General features: G+C 42.9%; 1 protein-coding gene across 2 annotated transcripts in view; it reads right to left on the bottom strand.

The window, feature by feature from the left end:
- ABCA12 (ATP binding cassette subfamily A member 12) overlaps positions 1-17,638 on the bottom strand; it is an 86,918-nt gene that overhangs the window by 21,783 nt on the left and 47,497 nt on the right. For both annotated transcript variants that reach the window (XR_010606383.1, XM_065637541.1), the window contains exons 23-36: positions 17,186-17,486; positions 14,543-14,657; positions 12,873-13,202; positions 11,905-11,974; positions 11,677-11,811; positions 10,905-11,060; positions 9,958-10,135; positions 8,205-8,423; positions 7,358-7,554; positions 6,813-6,973; positions 5,015-5,239; positions 3,697-3,835; positions 2,091-2,343; positions 902-988 (exon numbers count right to left, since the gene is read on the bottom strand). Coding sequence is in view for 1 of the 2 variants with exons in the window: in XM_065637541.1 (XP_065493613.1) it covers positions 902-988; positions 2,091-2,343; positions 3,697-3,835; positions 5,015-5,239; positions 6,813-6,973; positions 7,358-7,554; positions 8,205-8,423; positions 9,958-10,135; positions 10,905-11,060; positions 11,677-11,811; positions 11,905-11,974; positions 12,873-13,202; positions 14,543-14,657; positions 17,186-17,486 (2,566 nt within the window). In the remaining variant the exon portion in view is untranslated. The remainder of the gene's footprint in view (positions 1-901; positions 989-2,090; positions 2,344-3,696; positions 3,836-5,014; positions 5,240-6,812; positions 6,974-7,357; positions 7,555-8,204; positions 8,424-9,957; positions 10,136-10,904; positions 11,061-11,676; positions 11,812-11,904; positions 11,975-12,872; positions 13,203-14,542; positions 14,658-17,185; positions 17,487-17,638) is intronic.

The following is a 17,638-nucleotide window of genomic DNA, read 5'->3' as shown; positions in this document are numbered from 1 at the left end:
TCCTGCTCTCTCTACCAGGATTCGTTCAGCTGATCAGAAGGAACCCAGACAGCACTTCATTCCCACAGTAGATGGTGTAAGGAGTTGGCATGTAAATGCCAAAGTCATTTTACAGTGCAGAAATAAGGGCTACTGTCATTGCAATAACTGGGGAGTCCTGCGATGGACTGTATGACTGCGCAGCCACTAAATACTCAGTATAAACATAAATGTGGCACCCTTGAGCATGTAAATCTGCCCAGGATTTTACTACCAATTCCTTGAAAATTTATCTGCAGAGCCTGAAACAAACCAACCCTCATGGCACAGCTTTTAGACACAGGTAACAACAGTTACACTAAGAACTTTCTGGGTGGGCTCAGTGTTATAACTGGGATTGCTGGGGAGGCAAGGGCTACTTCCCAGACATGAGAATAGCTTGCTCTCGTCCTGGCATCCTGCCACTACCAAGGCTGCTCCCTCACTACTCATAGTAACAAAGGGTCCACTTGTGGTGGTGAATACTTCTTGGGACAAGCAAAGAACACCAGTGACAAGGTCCTGGGACTGTGTGGAAGTCCCAGTCTCAGCCTTAAAGCAGAATATAGTTCTTCACACCAGTCACAACTACACAGCTCCCCGTTCAGAACTGACATGCATCCCGCCAGCTCAAGTCCATGGGCAGTGCAAGCTCGTGCCTGCCTGCAAAAGGCCAGTTTGACATCTCCTAATGAGCTGAAAGAGCCTGCAAGTCAATTTGAAGAGAAGCAGGAGATATTTTTTTTTCTCCGCATGTGGCAGCAATGTATGAAAATTCTGCAGATGATCAAAGATGGTTATTAAGGTCTAATGGCTAACAGTGTTATGTCAATTCTCTTGCAGATTCGGAATTTAAAATGGAAGAAAACCAAGAACTACTTACGAATTGCTTTCATTCATGCATGTGTTATCTGTTCCAGGGAAAGCAAGCATTGAAGTGACTAAAGCATCTGTGGTTTCATTAAAATTCCTAAGATTTAGCAAATAAAAAAAAAAGAAAAAAAACAGAAAAATGTTCAAAGAACTTGCTGTGGCTGAATGAAACAAGATTTATTTACGATGCTAAATAAACAATTATTTGTGGTGCTAGCCCTGCAAACCACTTAAGCACCTGCAGTACACAAGCATAGTCACACGTGTTTGAAAGGATTGCTCACTGCACACATTTCAGTGATCTGCTGCCTCTATATCTAAGCAAGATAATGATGAACTTTTGAGCAATCAAGATTCTGTTTCCAGGGAGAAAGCATCTACTGCAATTTTCAGGCACTATTTCCAGCCTCGTCTCAATCAGCTCTCTCATCCGTGAAGTCCATTTGGTTTTGGTCATTCAAGAAGATGCTTCTCGCTTCTGACCCATTGCTTTCTAGCAGTGATCCATCAGGAGAAGCAGAGAACATTAGGAACAGAGGACTCCAGTTGTGGCTCATTCCGCCATCTAGCAGTACTCAAGCGGAAAGCCATCAGCAGTTCCTTCATGTTTCTTAATCATAAATTTCACACGAGATTCTGGTAAATTATTTACTCTAATTTCATATTTGCATTTGTTCAAAGAGCTATAAAAACGACATTTTTTTTAGGGTTTGTTGTTTCAAGGGGCTTTTACATAGCAAAATAACAGCAATTTTGGCTATTTTTTAAAAAGCTTGATTTAGGAAAATCATTTTTTAAATCAAGGTAATCTAAGTTCATATTCCTTGGACAGTATTCCCAAAGTGCAGGTAAAATCCTAACATTACACCTGTGTGGCATTTGCTAAAGCCTTCTTCTTATTCATTTCCCCATTTAGCATTGAATCTGAGAAGTCTGAGGACCCGAAACATAACCCTGTGGCCATAAGTATACATCTACTACAATGATAAATCAAGAAGAGTACTGAGCAACATCATACATTGAGCATAGTAACAGAAAATTGGTTGCTAATGCTTGCGTTATCTGTGTAACATAACTACACAGATGATGTAACCACATGTTATCTGCATAACACTTTTCCACTGGGTAGTCTTAGAAAGATTATAAAACTGGTTCTTTATAAACAAATGGGTTTAAGAATCACAGAGAACACCCCTCACCCGAAGAAGTCTGCCTGGTCGGACGTGCCGTACAGAGAGGGGGAAAGAATCAGCTCGGGATATTCGGTCTCCTTGGTTCTCAGCGTCCCAAGTCCCATTGCAGCCATCACAAAGAGGACCGGGAGGACAACCTGAGCAATGAAGCCTCTGACATCCCGCCGGGTATGGTGGAATCTCTTAATGAACAGAGCTGATGTCTTCCTAAGCAGCAACGGCAAACCCTGCAGGCTTTTTGATCTAATCAGGAGCTGATCTGGGTACAAAAGAAGAATGCATTTTGTCGTGGATCAGTATTTGTGAAATGCAGGGAGAATTGATGGTTTTAGTACCCTGAGAGTATATTTAGCTTCCTGTACTCCTTAACAGACAGCAAATCAAAACTATTAAGTTGGACACATACAAGTGTCAGGCTTGGGACAGGACTCAGATTTTGGCTCGAGTCATAAGCTCATGTAACGCCATTTTTTTTTGTTTAATTTCAAATGTGTATATATAGTGAATTCATTTTGAGATCTTGTAAGAGGAACACAGGCTTCCAGATGCTACAAGTTATCTACATCCTACACCCCAGCTGCAACTTACGGAGGAAATGTATTATTATTTTGTATCTGCAAACTGGATTTTTTCATAATTTAGAAAGCAAGCCCTTGGACAAATCAATAAGAGAACTAATCCTGAAATACGAAAGCAAGGCGCATAAAACAGCTGATCTTTTGCACTGACAGGCTTGTGATATACTAAAAGAAAGCCAAATTCTGTGCAACCTATTTCTCTTTATGAACTATTAACCTATATAATACATGAAGCAAATCCTTTTCAGTGGTCTCATTAGGAGTGACGCAAAACACTTCTCTAAGCATATGAGTTACTGTTTACAGCAACATTTACAGTGCAGGGTCAGCTTTGAGAAGCAAGTTCAAAAACACCTCTGCATTGTCCCTTGGATGCCTCCCTAACTATGAATGGTATACTCATAAGTACAAAAAAATGCTTCTACTCTGAGAAAGCATTTCAACCAGGTATTTGACCATTTTTGTGCCATGACACCTTTTGCAGCTCTCAAACCCTCAGAGATACTGCTGTAGCTCGACTCTCTTCTGAACATGGATTTGTCCCTCTGCCAGGCCCTTTGAGCTGTTTTTCTGCACTGCAAGGGCTGGGACACAGCAAAAAGCAGCAGGGAGGACCCAGCTCAGAGCTGTCTTGCTTTTGCAACAGGCTAAGAGGTTTCCTCAAAGTTTCTCTCCAGTTCTACTACTTGTGTAGAAATAATCCTCTACATCAATTACAGCAATTACTTTCAGAGGTATACATTTGCTCTTTCACCCACACACTGTACTTGATTAGATTAAAACCTGGATCAATTTAAAGGAAGGCGGATGCAAACAAAATCCCTCTGTAATTTATTCTGTGATTCAGACTATTTCAAACCGGTGGATCTAAACTGTTGAGTGTTTTACTTTCAGTGATTCACTAATTTTGTGATTCCTGGTTGGGTGAAATGTGGTTTTCAACAAAAAGCGAAGATGGGGAGCTCAAATCAGTCCATCTGTCACTGTTTACATCTGTGGCAAATCTGAAATAGAACCTGGAGATAATTTAGTACCGTCTCTTTCTGTGAAGGTATCCGTGCTCATAGACATTTCGTCACTGCCAATTTGACCACTGGCGCCAGGAGGTTGTTGAGGCAGTTCAGCATCTTCCTGCCGGTCCTTCCCTAGCTCTTTTGTCAGATTGAGAAACACCTATGGAGCAAGACAGTATGAAGGAAAATTGGTCCAAATGACTCCATTTACCAAAACAATAATCAAAATCTACTCTCCTACTTTGTAGCTGTAGTTGGTACAGCAATCGTAAATTACAATCCTCTTTCTCTTACCTTTGTGCTCTGTGAAATTCACTTTTTTCAGGATAAAATTGTTGTTGTCTGGCTCCTTGTTACCTCTTCCTGTCTCTCTCCTGCTGCAGCAGCGGAAACTTAAACCTTTGCTGCTGCCCCCTGGATTTACCCTGTCCTAACACCACCTACTAATGAGTAGGTGTAAATGAAGCTGCATTTCAGCTCAGTCTTACAGAACTCTACTCTCTCCACACCCACGCAGTAAGCACTGCACAGCTGGCTCTCCCTGCATGGCACCAGTGAAGATACAAGGAGGGATGTTTCCCTGGGATATTTTTCCCTCTGGCCTCTGACAATCGCGCTGCCTCCACACTGGGAATGTGCATGGCCATGGCATCCCAGCTGCCTGTGGTACATGGTGTATAACTCATTCTCCCTGCCTCAGTAAAACTCCTTGAAAGCAAGCAAAAATTTCTGAGAAAGGTAACAATCTCCCTCCCTCCTTTCTGCAAGATGAAGGTCACCACTGTTCACCATTTAAAGTTACTTTTTTGTTTCTGATGCAACTAAATGTTTGTGTTTATTTGACGAGAGACTTCCCATGGGCAGAAAGGTGCCATGTTACTCCAAGATGCACCAGGTGACTCACTTGTACAGTACAACATCCGTACTGAAGTTCATCATTTAGATGGTTCACTAAATCCCTCCCCATTCACTGCATCTGTAGACAAACCCAGATCTGTGGAGACCAGGAGAATAGTTCGAAGAGAAACACATCATTGCCCTCTCTACTTAGTCCAACTCCAGTATCTCATTTTATGGGTAAAATGCCATAAAGCTGTTAGCAAGGTGAGACAGTGGTACACTTTGTGCATTAGTATATTTATAACTTGATAAATACATCTACACACTCAGATGTTCATAAGTCTAACTTAGCGAGCAACCAAACCACTTGGTCCCCTGCCTGCAACTGTCACATGCAGAACATGCTACCGTCTGGCCCAGAAAGCAGAGCCACACGGTGCTGTGAAGCTGATCTCCATAACATTTCACTAAATTGAGCAGATCCTGAGCAGATCCATACCTCTTCCACAGTTGTGTTTGAAATCCCGTAGCAACCAAGGTGGAGATCACTCAAGCTGGTATCGAGGGCTCTGAGAAGCGCCTGGTACGCCCCTGAGACTGTGGACTTGAAGGGGGGAAGCACGTACACAAGCTCTCCGCCAATGTCCTCCTTGAGATAAGCCTCCGGGAGGTGGGACTGGATCAAGGAGGTCACTGCTGTGGTGTCACACTCCTCTATCATGTTCTGAAAAAGGAGGAAAACACTCTGTGGTCACTGAGAGGGCTGCAAGGTCAAACTTCCTACAGTAGGATTTAGCCCAAATCCTGTCCCAGAGCACAACTGGCAGGTGATCTCAGCCCAGGTATGCAACATTTCAAGTTAAATAAAGTATCAAAAGGAGATGAAAGCGGGTTTCTGGCCCTTGAAGAGGGAGGTGTGGCACCATGCCCACCTTGGTCCATCCAAGACCTCACTGGGCTCCCTCTGTCTGCAGGGATACTGGGACTGGGCTGAATCAACCACTCTGCACTAGCTAGAGGGTTTGCAGTACAGAGAAGCAGCCTAGAGAGCCACAAGAGAACTGACACCTGAACTTGGCTGCCAGCACAAATACACTCTTTTTCCCTTGAAAACCCGGACTTGCATGTGGGTTTTTTTCATTTTCTCTATCTATACTGGAAAAGAGGCTGATTTCTTATGGTATCTGCACATTTTTCTGTGTGTTTGGGTTATGAACAGCACTGCAATAAATGCTGTCAAGAGCAGAGTTCCCCCTTCCCTGCAAGGAGAACATTTTGCCTCGGGCCAGTTACTATCAGTGGACTCTCCCCGTCTGCTTTCTTTCTCTGAACTCCAGAATTTTACACTCTGCAGCCAGCCTTGCCTTTAACTCTCTAGGAAGCTGTGTTCAACAAAGCAGAGCACTGACGTTCCCGTTTTCCGAGCGCATGGAGGCTGGTCCGGTGGCCCTGCTGGAGAGTCTCTCTCTGCTTCGAGAGAAGTGGGGGCCGCACGTTCTGTTAGCATCTCTCACTGAAAGGCAGCACGCTCACATCCAGATCCTCCATAGTTCTTTGGTACCACTACCGTCCTTGCATCTGTCACTCCCTGAACAAGCCCTGACCGCCCCCTCTCAGAGACGAAGCTGCTGGGAGCTCCAGCTCAGCTCCACGCAGGCTCACAAACAGGAGAATCTCTGCCTCTTCCTGCTGTGGTGACCGTGCTCATGGGACACGAAAGGGAGCCAGGACCCAGTGGGGAAGGGAGGATAAAAAGAACGGCACCGTGCACCTGGGATACAGGGGCCTCACGTTCAGATCTCTGCCTTGTCAACTAGAGCCGCAAGGCTTTGTGTAGAGGGGTTGAAGCTAGGATTCCTGTGTTTTGGTGAACTCTTTCTGAAGAAAACTCATTATAAATAAAAAAGGATGTGAATTCCAGCATGGGATAGGCAGAGCAAGCCAGAGAGCAGAGTGACTGCAACCCAGGCATCTCAGTGGCTGAGCCATGTGAAAAAATGATGTTACTGGCAGCCCAAGGAAACAGACCAGAGTATTCTTGAATCTCTGTGGCTAAACCCAAGGGTTTCAACCCAAAACACACCCCACTTTCACCTGGGCATAAAGAAGTTATTCCATGAAAGTGAAATTATACTGGAACAACTGTTCCACCGCAGACATCTACGACTGAGATGAACCTTCTGCAGTATGCTTCATTTCTGCGGGACACTATGACATGCCTCCTTCCTTCCTATCATACAACTGATTCGGTTTCCCAGCCAAGGTGCTGGAAATTTAGCACCAACTCAGACACAAACCTTCTTTTTTGTGAGTGTCAGGTGGTATCCATCACCAAATGTCTCCTTGAGGTAGAATGGTGAACCACAACATTTGAGCCCTCCATGCTCTAGGAAGGCGATCCGGTCACTCAGAACTTCTGCTTCATCCAAGTGATGTGTTGACAGAATGATGGTTCTGCCTGGAGAACATAAAGCTGATATCAGCCACCACAGAATACGTGATTCCACAAGACAGGTGAAAGCTATGCGGAATGAGGGAACAGAACATCACATGAAAATCCACCGCGCTTTTTTTGAATTATTAGTGAAATTGGATGAAAGGCAACGTGAGAGAGAAGCTGAAAGTTACTGCATTGTAAATTGTGTACTATGGTAAAGTTACTTTTCAAATGACACTGTGAATTTACAAAAACCAACTAGGATGCACCCAGAGGGCCTGCAAAATCCCAGCCTGCCACAATTTGTTCTCTGTGGTCTCCAAAACTCACTGTCTGAAGCCACTGATTTCAAGAGTGGCACGAATCACCTTTGCCACTGGGCAGCATCTCGTCTCATAACAGTACCTTTTTTATTCTTGGAGATAATTTCCCAAATACTTCTCCGAGAGCATGGATCCACTCCTGTGGTTGGTTCATCTAGTATCACCACCCTTGATCCACCCAGCAGAGCAATAGCTATAGATAACTTCCTCTTCATTCCTCCGGACAGAGAGCCAGCTAGCTTGTGACGATGGCTGTACAGTCCTGTCTCCTTCAAAGTCCTTGAAAACAAAGAAAAAACAACCCCCAAAGGTTGTCCTTCAGGCACCTTTTAAAAGCAGGGAATCTGAAAATACCCCCCAAAAAAACATAACTGCAAATGAAAAACTGCTCAAGTATGGACTGCTCTACTGAATGGTCACAGTGCAGGGAAATTATTCACCCTGTAGCTCAGTCACTGGGATTCTAATTCAAAACATTTTTTTAGGATGTTTTCAAAGTTTCCATCTGAGAAGTCAAGGTTAAAGGCTCAACCTCATCATATGAGAACACCAAGATCCCAACTCCCCGGGATGTTCTGGCTGCTTCACTTCTCTGCACAACCAATAAAGCCAACATCATCTTTCTGACTGGTTGATTAAATCTCTCTCTGGGGAAAACTGTAAAGCAGCAAGGACTAGACCCTTAGGCCCACAAATTCATCTCCAAAGAATTGCCACAGAAGCTTGCAAGCCCCCTGGAGAAGAGGTGTTTTCTTACAGCCACAGATATCAAAATATTCCTCTAGTCAAACCAGGGTATTCTTTTAACTCTAAGTTGGATCTGCAATGGTCCTCAAAACGATTCATTTGAGCTTTGCAGTGGCAATGGCACTATCACAGAATAAATTTGGCAGCCCTCTTTCCCTTCTCCAACCCTTCTATGTTTATACCTCTTCACTTCTTGGTAGAGCTCCTGTTTACTCCAGTGAGGGACTTTGATGTACCCATAGAGCAGCAGGTGTTCCTTTGTGGTGAGGTAGTTGAAAAGCACGTTGTGCTGCATACACACCCCCATGTCCTTCCTGATAACTTCCTGGTCAGTCCTGATGTCTTTGCCATACACAAAGATAGTACCTGATGACGTAGGGAACAACCCAGTCAAAATAGATCTGAAAGGCAAAAATAAATAGAAAAGGAAGTCAGAAGGAGAAAGCCATAGTTAGTTTTTTCACACGGTCCTGTACCTATCATTGCTTTCAGAGTTTCCTTACATCACCATCACGCTTCTTCCAGCCAGAGACCACTGGCCACTGCTGCTTCTGCTGTCTGACCATGCTTTGGCAGAGCCGTGGCCAATTAACATCAAAGGACATCCTCATACCCCTCTGTGAGAATCCGAGGGCAAGTACCAAGCTGACACACTAAACTCTGGCTACTTTTCAAGTGTACTTTTATCTTTTTCAGCCTTCCCCTCCCTAAGTCAGACCATTGCATATCCCGTGCATCAATACTCATGTATGCCCCTGGCTTCCAATTTAATCACTGGGAATTCATATAATCCAGTTACTCTTCATTCTTTGAGGTTTGTCTGCAGTATCCAGACAGCCTCATATTGCTAACCACAACAGAGACTGAAAACCACATCTTCATCTTACTAACCACATCAGAGCATGGAAACCTGATTTCACTGCCATTATTAACAAAAAATGGGGGAGGACTTCCAGACAAAACACCTCACAGTTGGCAGCACTTTCATCTAGTTCAAGTGAATAATTACCTACCTAGCAATACCTAGCAGACCTGAGTCAAACACCCTCTGCTCAGAATAACTACTTGCACATTATAACTAATTTTTGGTGCTGTCCTGTAGAGACTAAAGGGAGAAGATGTGTCTCAGACTGCCCTTCACCTTCCCAGAGCTTCTCTGTCTCCTGGGAGTTTTAGCCATCATTAAAAAGGGAAGAAGTAACTTGTGACCTTACTTAGGATTTGAAGCTGGCACTATGTCTCAAGAAACCACAATACTTTTCTGTATATCACCTTTGCCTACACTTTGCAAAGAGGATATGAGATGAATTTATAATAAGTTGAGATGAAGCACACATCTGTCTTACTGGTTTTGGCTCTTCTGAGGCTTCTATTTATCAGCTTAATGTTGCTTTCAGTGTGACGCACATATATATCAGTGAAGAAGTCAAGTTCTACAGGTCTGTTTTAGTGCTATTATCTAACAACTCAAATAATAATTTATAAATGGCAAGGTTGGAAGGGCTGAAAGGCTGATATATTAACCCACTAGCATTCCAGCCCAGCCAACACATGAGTTTGTACAGCTGAAATACACCTTTACTAAGCTTTCTTGCTCACATCACTTCAGCTTTGGTGTGTGCATAAGCTGCCCACAGCTTTCAGAACAACCCAACCTCAGGCACCAAACTCTCATGGAACAAAATGCTAGGACAGCTGGTGTGCTGTGCATTACAGGTATCCTACCAGACTAGAAAGCATGTTCCCAAGCAGAAAAGAACCTTTAATTCTAATAGATGAAGGGACTGGCAAGGTCATCCATGAGCAAGATAAAACTACAGGAGGGATTTGGCCTAATAAAGAATATTATTCAGTCTCCCAACACTACGCAGCCCCACTTGCTCTTTTGTTCACCCACAGTATAAAAAAGCAAAAACATCTTTGAAGGATACGCACATGGTTGTAGTTTTCCCGGCTCCATTGTGTCCCAGCAGGGAAGTGATATTCCCTTCGTAGAAGTTGAGGCTGAGGTTGTTCACTGCAGCTTTGGATCCATATACCTTTGTTATGCCACGGAGGGAGACTCCCAAGGTGAGATCCGTGGGCTCCGGCTCCAGGTGAGGAGGGGGAGCACCTTTGACACCAAAGAGAAGGGTCAGACGACAGTTACTGCACTGCAGCGCATGTTTGTGCTACTGTTTCCACCTCAGAGATAAGCAGGGCTTTTAAAAGCAAAATGCGGCAGAAGTGGGTGCCTTTCAGTTGGGAACATAGATAACATTTCACAGGATCTGTACCATTTTGAACTCTATGGGATTTCTCCTTTTTACTTCCGCCGCTTCTAATAACTCCCGACAATAAGCATTAATCACCTTTGAAAGGTCTCATATTTAGATGTTTCAGAGCACCTAACTTAATTTATACTAAGCAAGCATAGAAAATTAGAGGACATACAGCAAAGTTGCCAAGTTATTTTCAGTTAGGTAGAAATAGCAAGCTTTTACATCTGATCGCACAGTATTTCACAGGCTAAATATTTAAAGAGATGAACAAAGAAGCACACATCCCTTTTGCCAAGTGGAAATCTCTATTTGCTTGCACTAACAAAAATGTATTTCTACATAGAGCTTTGTAGAGTGGATATACACATCTAAGGTAACTGCCCAACTACAACACACACAAATATGTATGTGAATTATCAGTACTGGATTTCCACAAATAGGAAGAACAAGTACAATTTAAAAGCCGTATCTCCATTCATGTAACAGCTTCCAATTTTTCCTGAGCTACAAACCAGGATCAATACAGAAACGTGCTTTCTCAGTGTGGTGCCCCTGTACAAATTTGGCTTCCTTTACCTAGAACGTAAGTTAGTATCACTACCCCATCCAGTATTCACATACATATCTTATTGTTGAGGGTGGCTTCTTTCCTTAACATCAGCTTGGTGAAGAGAAGGCCTCCTCGTTTGTCATTCCAGAGGGGGAAGTAACTGTTGTATTCAACCCAGTAAGATGGAAGCAACGGGAAATACCAGGGGGCAGCCATGCCATATCTGCCTGCAAGGAGAAGGGGAATCTCATTCAGGTGTCTGTTTCTGAGGAAGTATCAACATTGGGGTGCATTCAAAATTGCAAAAATAAAACTCCACAGAGATCTCTCCCCTTTTGACATGCTCATGTACTACTGATACTTGGTAGAGACTTTGCCTGATTGACAAAATGAGAGGCATTCACTAATTTGTTATTCCGAGTAACTTCACAGCTGGAGGCCAGGAGTACTTTACATTTTCCACTGGGTAGATTTCTGTATGCCAGTGGACTGCTTCATTAGGTGGGGAAGAAGACTAAAAGACAAATGTACTGGTTCTTGCCCAAGGCAGGAGTTACATTCTGAAGTCAAATGATATAAGTAAAGCAAAACAAAATCACTCAACTGACAAATGCAGGCTAACACACTCTGTTCTCATTTTCACCCACCAGACCACAAACATATCCTACCACATCCTTGGTTTCAGCTTCTTCAGGAGATCCACCTACCCATGCCTAGAAACAGAAGATGTATCCTGCACGTGCAGATTGCTCTACTGCCTGAACCATGGAATGAGCCAGTGTTGAATTCATTGTTTTCCAAAAGAGATGGTTCAGCATCAGCCTTGATGCTTCATATCCTTACCTGGGAAAACATTCCTTATATACCATCCCAGGATGAAGTAAATGAGAGAGTCTATCAGAATGAGCCAGCACATCAAACCAAAGGAAGTGTTGTCTCCAATCATTGGGGACTTATACATGTTGTCCCACTGCAGACCTGGAGAAAGGAATTTAGAAACGCAGAATCCATATTAGTGAAATGTCACTACCATGGGAGCTCAAAGCCTAGTTTTGTCTACAATAAACATACCTATGCCCTGTGCCTCATATCGAGCAATGTATTGACTTGCATAACTGAACGCAGTTGGAGACAACAAACTCTGCAGAATAAAGAAAAAAAAAAGAAAAAATAAAGAACTTATGAATGAGTCTGAAAGAGAAATAAAGTCAGTCAACCAATCAGGTACCTCATTGGCTTGGTCCAGGAACCAGAAAAATGAATAGGGTTGGTTTTGTTTGGTTGGTTGGTTTTTTCCCCAACAGTCACAAAGAGCACCAGACCAGGCTTATGATGGGCAGCGCTTCTGCTGATGGGCTGTAGCATCTCCTTAGAGCCCACCTTTCTTTTGCTTCCATACCCAGGACCAAATTTTCTCCGGCATACAGGGCTCTATTTTAGGCTTTTGAAATACAGTGGTGCTTGTGAATTACCAGCCATGTCATTAATATTTTTACCACTTGCATTAATAGATGTCCTTTCCTGAATCTGGTGACTCAAAGAAAACAAGTCTGCCTTCTGGAACCTAATATCTGCCTATTTCTACCCTTGGTAAGAAACAAGGCTTTACCTCTGTTTCAATGGCTAGGAATTTGAGACAGATGAAACTAAAGGGTGAGCAGAGCTAGCAATGAGCAGAGCCAGCCTTCCTTCACAGCCTTGCTACCTAAACTCCTTACTGAGACACACTCATTTTTCACGGTGGTTGAAAGTAACCCATTTTGCTTTGCAACTCAAAAGGGCAAAGTATGTAGCTCAATGCACTTTGATTCAGCCGGCAGGTGGGAACTCACTAGAATTCCCCAAGTATTGCTTTGGGTCATGGGATACAATTAATTCCAGGTCTCCCTCAAATAGGCCATGGCCAACTCTCCTGTGAACACCCACTGATGGAATTCAGAAAGGCACCAACTCAGGTATGTTTATAACACAAGTTATAATAAGAGTGGAAATTTATTGAAGGTGCACACACGGTCCTCTTACTGAAAAGCAGAACTTACCAGTAGGGTCTTCACAGAGAAGCTCAAATGATTCTCGATGACGAGCAACACAATGAAGGGGAAGAAGGTGAGGATGTACACAAGACTGCCCACCAAGGCTGCTATGTTGGTGTTGTTGAAGAAAACACTGATGAAGTAGCTCATGGCTATGATGGACAGGCTGTAGTCCATAAAGTACAGGAACAGGAGTGCTGTGTTTGCTTTGGGAAGGATGTCACCCACTTTCAGAATAATGACGAGGAAGGTGACAGTAATTAGAAGGAAGATGGCACACTCTATGAACCAGGCGATGAAATGGCTGCTGGCATTAACACCCATCATTTTCATGTACTACAGAGAGAAAGGTGAAAAGAAGAATCACAATACAACTGCTTATTAAGAGATCTTTCTGCTGATACTGAAGTGTTTCTTTTTGTATGCCCTGTCCAGAAGCTGAAAATCAAAACAGGCTCTTTCATACTTTGGCATACTGCACGTTGATAACCAGGGAGAAACCACGCACTCATATTTCTGGAATGCCCCAGGTTTGCAAAGCAGTCTGTCACAAAAGACCAGCACAGACAGGATCTGCAAGTATGAAGTGTCACAGCCCACAGGCTCCAAAGCCATTTCTGCCCTTAGATTTGTTACTTTTTTAAAGTATTTTGGTTATTTTAAAAAATACTGCTAATTGACTCGGTGGCTTCAGTGTAACAACTCTTCAGTGTCTTTGAAAGCAAGCCATTTCTCACATACCCCCAAGACAACAAATAATCTCTAAATTACCATGGTTATGAGGAAGCAATATTAAATTATATTAGCTGATGACCTAGCCCACAAGACTTGTATAAATCTGTATGTTTGTATTGCTAAATCCAAAAGAAACTACAGGTGCTGGTGTCATTTTGTTGATTATTACACACCTTAGAAGATTACTGACAGCCTGGTTCTTAGAGACAGTGAAACTGGGTTTTCTAAACTAGAGCAAGGGGCTATCAGCTAGTCACCAGGCTTCATTTTCAGTCTAATCGCACTTCATAGAGTGCTCTTTCTTGGAAATGTTTTTGGTGAATCAGTATTTGTTTCCATGGTACTGGATAAAACCCAAGTCTGCTCAAGCTTTTGTTGCTTGCTGAAGCTTAGTTTTACAAAAGTTCTTTGCTGCTCATCTCTGTTGACTGTGTTCACACTGAAAACCTGAGTTAATTTAATAAATTCCCTGTGTCTCAATGTCATTTCTTTTCCAATAGGCAACCTGAATGAAGAACTTCATTTCAGGGGAGCTGACGTAATATGTAGCACCTTCTGAAATATTAAGTATAATAACTTCAAGGATAGGAAATAAATCACTTTTCATGTCTTTGTCCCCAGCAGGTATGACTCAAAGTCAATTTTTAGAGAGCTTTAAATCTTCAGAAAACTTGTAATTTTGTGAGGTCCCCATGTTTCAAGTGTTCATAACTGCAAAGGAATATTCTTGCTACTTGAAGGGCACATGCCCTGCATTTCTGTGGTTTCAAGCTTGGTTACAATGTCAGAATTCAAACACTGCAGGTCAGACAACAGGTATTTGGAATATTAGTTGCCTTAATGCTTGTTTTGCTCCATTTAACACTGCACATGAGACATACTACCCACTAAAAAGGAAAATCTGTTTATAATTTTGCACGCCCCAGAAAGTTTCACCGTACCTCATAGAGCCTCAGATCTTTCTCTTGAACAAGTGTTTTAACAAAATCAGCTATAAACAGCACCCAGGCAGCCATCAGAGCAAATGGAAGAGAGTAGGTCACACTGGTTAAGAACCTGTAAAAGGCAAATAGAGGCTTTAGCTGAATACAAAATGTTCTGGGGATTAAGGCTTTATACAGCATATATTTTTCAGAATAATACTTTGGCACAGGAAAAGACATACTTATATTTCAAAACGTGGACTGTAATTAATAACTACAAAAAAGCTATTTTGCTATTGCATCAGATTTTCTATTCATGGAACTCCTGACTGTTCAAAATCTTTTTTTTTTCTTTTTCTAAATCACAGAGGGATTTCCAGATGCATTCTGCAAGTTTTGCACGACTGGCAGGAACAGGAACCACCATGGGTAGGGGCATCTCCTGGTTCTCTGATGGGGCGCATCCCATTTTGAAACGTCACAGCAGCCAGCCATATTCCCCAGTTCTGTTCATAAATATAATGGCCAAATTTTTTTATCAGGCCATATTTCCTAGTGCTGGAGCCTGGATATAGGTATTTCCCCTCAGAGTGTCTGTCCTATTACCCCACAGGACAGGTATTGCAGATCCAGGTCTGCAACGTGGGCTTCACAATTTTTGGCTCCTCACTTCAGTTAAAGCCTTCCTCCCGTGCCAAATGCACGCAAAGACATCAATGGCCAACGCAAAGTTTCTCCTTTTGTGATGGAAAGCAAACTTTTGTAGCGGGAGATTCACTTTGTTGTATCTACAGGGCTATGCTTTCCTCCGTGATTTCTAAACCTGGTTTAAAAAACTTAGTGTTATTCCTAGGTAAAACTTAATGTGCAATAACAGTAAGAAATTAATATGACTACATCTGTTTTTGAAATTTCTTACCTGTAAAGCTGAAATTTTCCCACAAGCCATATTTATAAAGAACAATGAAAGGGCATTTCAGTAGCCCTACTAGCTCTTTGTTGTTTAGGGTTTCTTTTGGCTACCACCTTGTGCATGATCTCTAGGCTACTAAAAATTCAGCCTTTCTCAACACCTTCTGTGTACTGGTGTATGTATTTACTCTATTTCCCTACAGGATGGCAACTATGTGATAACAATCAATATACAACCATTTTATGATGACGTCTACTGGATGTAGATCCAAAGCCTTTAGGTATTTTAATAATTGAGCAAACCCATGTCCCTCTGAACCTGGGGTGAGGAGGGGAACTCAAAGGCAAGTGGTTTTCTCAGCAGCTCAAGAACAAGAGAAAGAGCAGTTAACGCCTCCAGCAACCAGTTAATCATGGTACAAAACTCTCTCTCAGCAATAATCCACATATTTGCCGCAAGAAGTTGACACTTGGTTTGAATGCTTACTGCTGCATGCTTGCAGGCACTTTGCATGCTCTTACCTCGAGAAGAGATAACAGGTCCCCAGCTCTCTTAAGTGACAGGAGGTTAATAGGTCTGCTATAGGTCCTATACCTATAGCTCCCAGATAATCTTCTAGCTCAGGCGGGAGACACGCAGGCTTTTCAACAGAAAGAGTTCCTAGGTCTAGTCTATACTCTTGGTCTGAGGGAGACCTTCATGTCAGGGTGGAGGGACCATCCAACCTACCAATACTATTTGTTGAACATCCTTCAGTGCTTTCTGATGGACACTGAAATCCCTTCCCTGTGTGTTTTCCACTCACTTTGGCCACCAGCTGCGGTCAGGGTAATAATTCTGAGGACGTACTATATTGCCAGCTTTCCAACGCAGACCAAAATTGCCTTGCCAGAAGGGGCAGGTCCTCAGCTGTGAGAGATTTGCTTCTCTCCATTGCATTTGGCAGAAATGCAGTTTATATTAGCTGCAGATCTGGCTCAAAATGAGAGGAACAGAAGATGATCCAAAACTTTCTGATCTGCTTCACCATTCAAAACTTAATGCTGGTCCACAAACAGTTCACGCTGCACTGGTCTGTACAACAGGCTGTTAACTCTGGCAACCCAGGGCATCAAAAGCTTCTCTGTCCTCCCTCGTTATTGCAGAGATGAATGGTATAATTTCATCTTCCCTCTTATCCTTCTTAAAGCATCTGAGAGGCACCTGTATCCAGAACTATTCACTATACACTGAACATTCGATAGAATCACTGGAATGAATAACAAATACCAGAGCTGGATAGCAATCTCTAAGAACAAAGCTCATAAACCTAGGGACTTTTTGCCCAATAAATAAATTTTCTAAGTTCTGCTGCATTGTCTGCATGTAAACACCTGCAGAACAAGCCAACACCCATATGTAACCCAAGTCCTTCCAACCCCAGTCTCACTTCTACTATGTGTGGTAAAAAAAGGGACAGAGAATTTTACCTGCTGTAAAACCTATAGTTACCGTGACAATTCAGGTACATACAGAGCACTGAAAACAAAAGATTAAGCAAATAAACAGAGATAATTTATACTAGGGTCCAGATTTTGTTCAGACTCTTGAAAAAAAAAGAAAAAAAAACCCAAAAAACCACCACAAAATGAAATTATTTCTATGCTGTGTGAACATCGAATCAAGGAGACCAGTGCAGCTGACGCACTCCAGCAATCAGACAAGATGAGCTCACGCAAAGCATGAAGACAAAAGCCGCACAAACTTACATATCCTTATTGTAGCAGGGGTAAGGCATGGCCTGGACCTGAACAGCTATTTCCTCTGGATTCTTGCCAGTCTGTAGCTCAATAATGGCTCTTTCAATGCTGTCCTGGATATAAATAAACGCCCGGCTGTAAATCTGGCTCTGCGAGGTGGAATTGTGCGGCCCCACCGTCCAGATGCGCTCCCTGATCCTGTTGGTGGTTTGCGTGATCCGGCTGCTCATGCGGATGGTGTAGTTGAGCACGGGAGGGAGGGCCAAGTCCCCAGGGCTGCTCTGGCTCGAAGGCAGCTTGAAAATGATACCTTGGAAAAGAAAGGGAAAAAGGCTTCCCCTTCAGAGTTGATAGCATGGGAGCAGTACGCACAGATATGTAGGAATTCCTCATTTTTATAAGCCTTTTCTACATTACAATCCATCATTTCATTTCTTTGCTGCACAAATAATGCTCAGATGG

Source organism: Caloenas nicobarica, chromosome 6, assembly GCF_036013445.1.
Source record: "Caloenas nicobarica isolate bCalNic1 chromosome 6, bCalNic1.hap1, whole genome shotgun sequence".
Lineage (NCBI taxonomy): Eukaryota > Metazoa > Chordata > Aves > Columbiformes > Columbidae > Caloenas > Caloenas nicobarica.
This window is presented reverse-complemented; position numbering and strand designations above follow the sequence as displayed.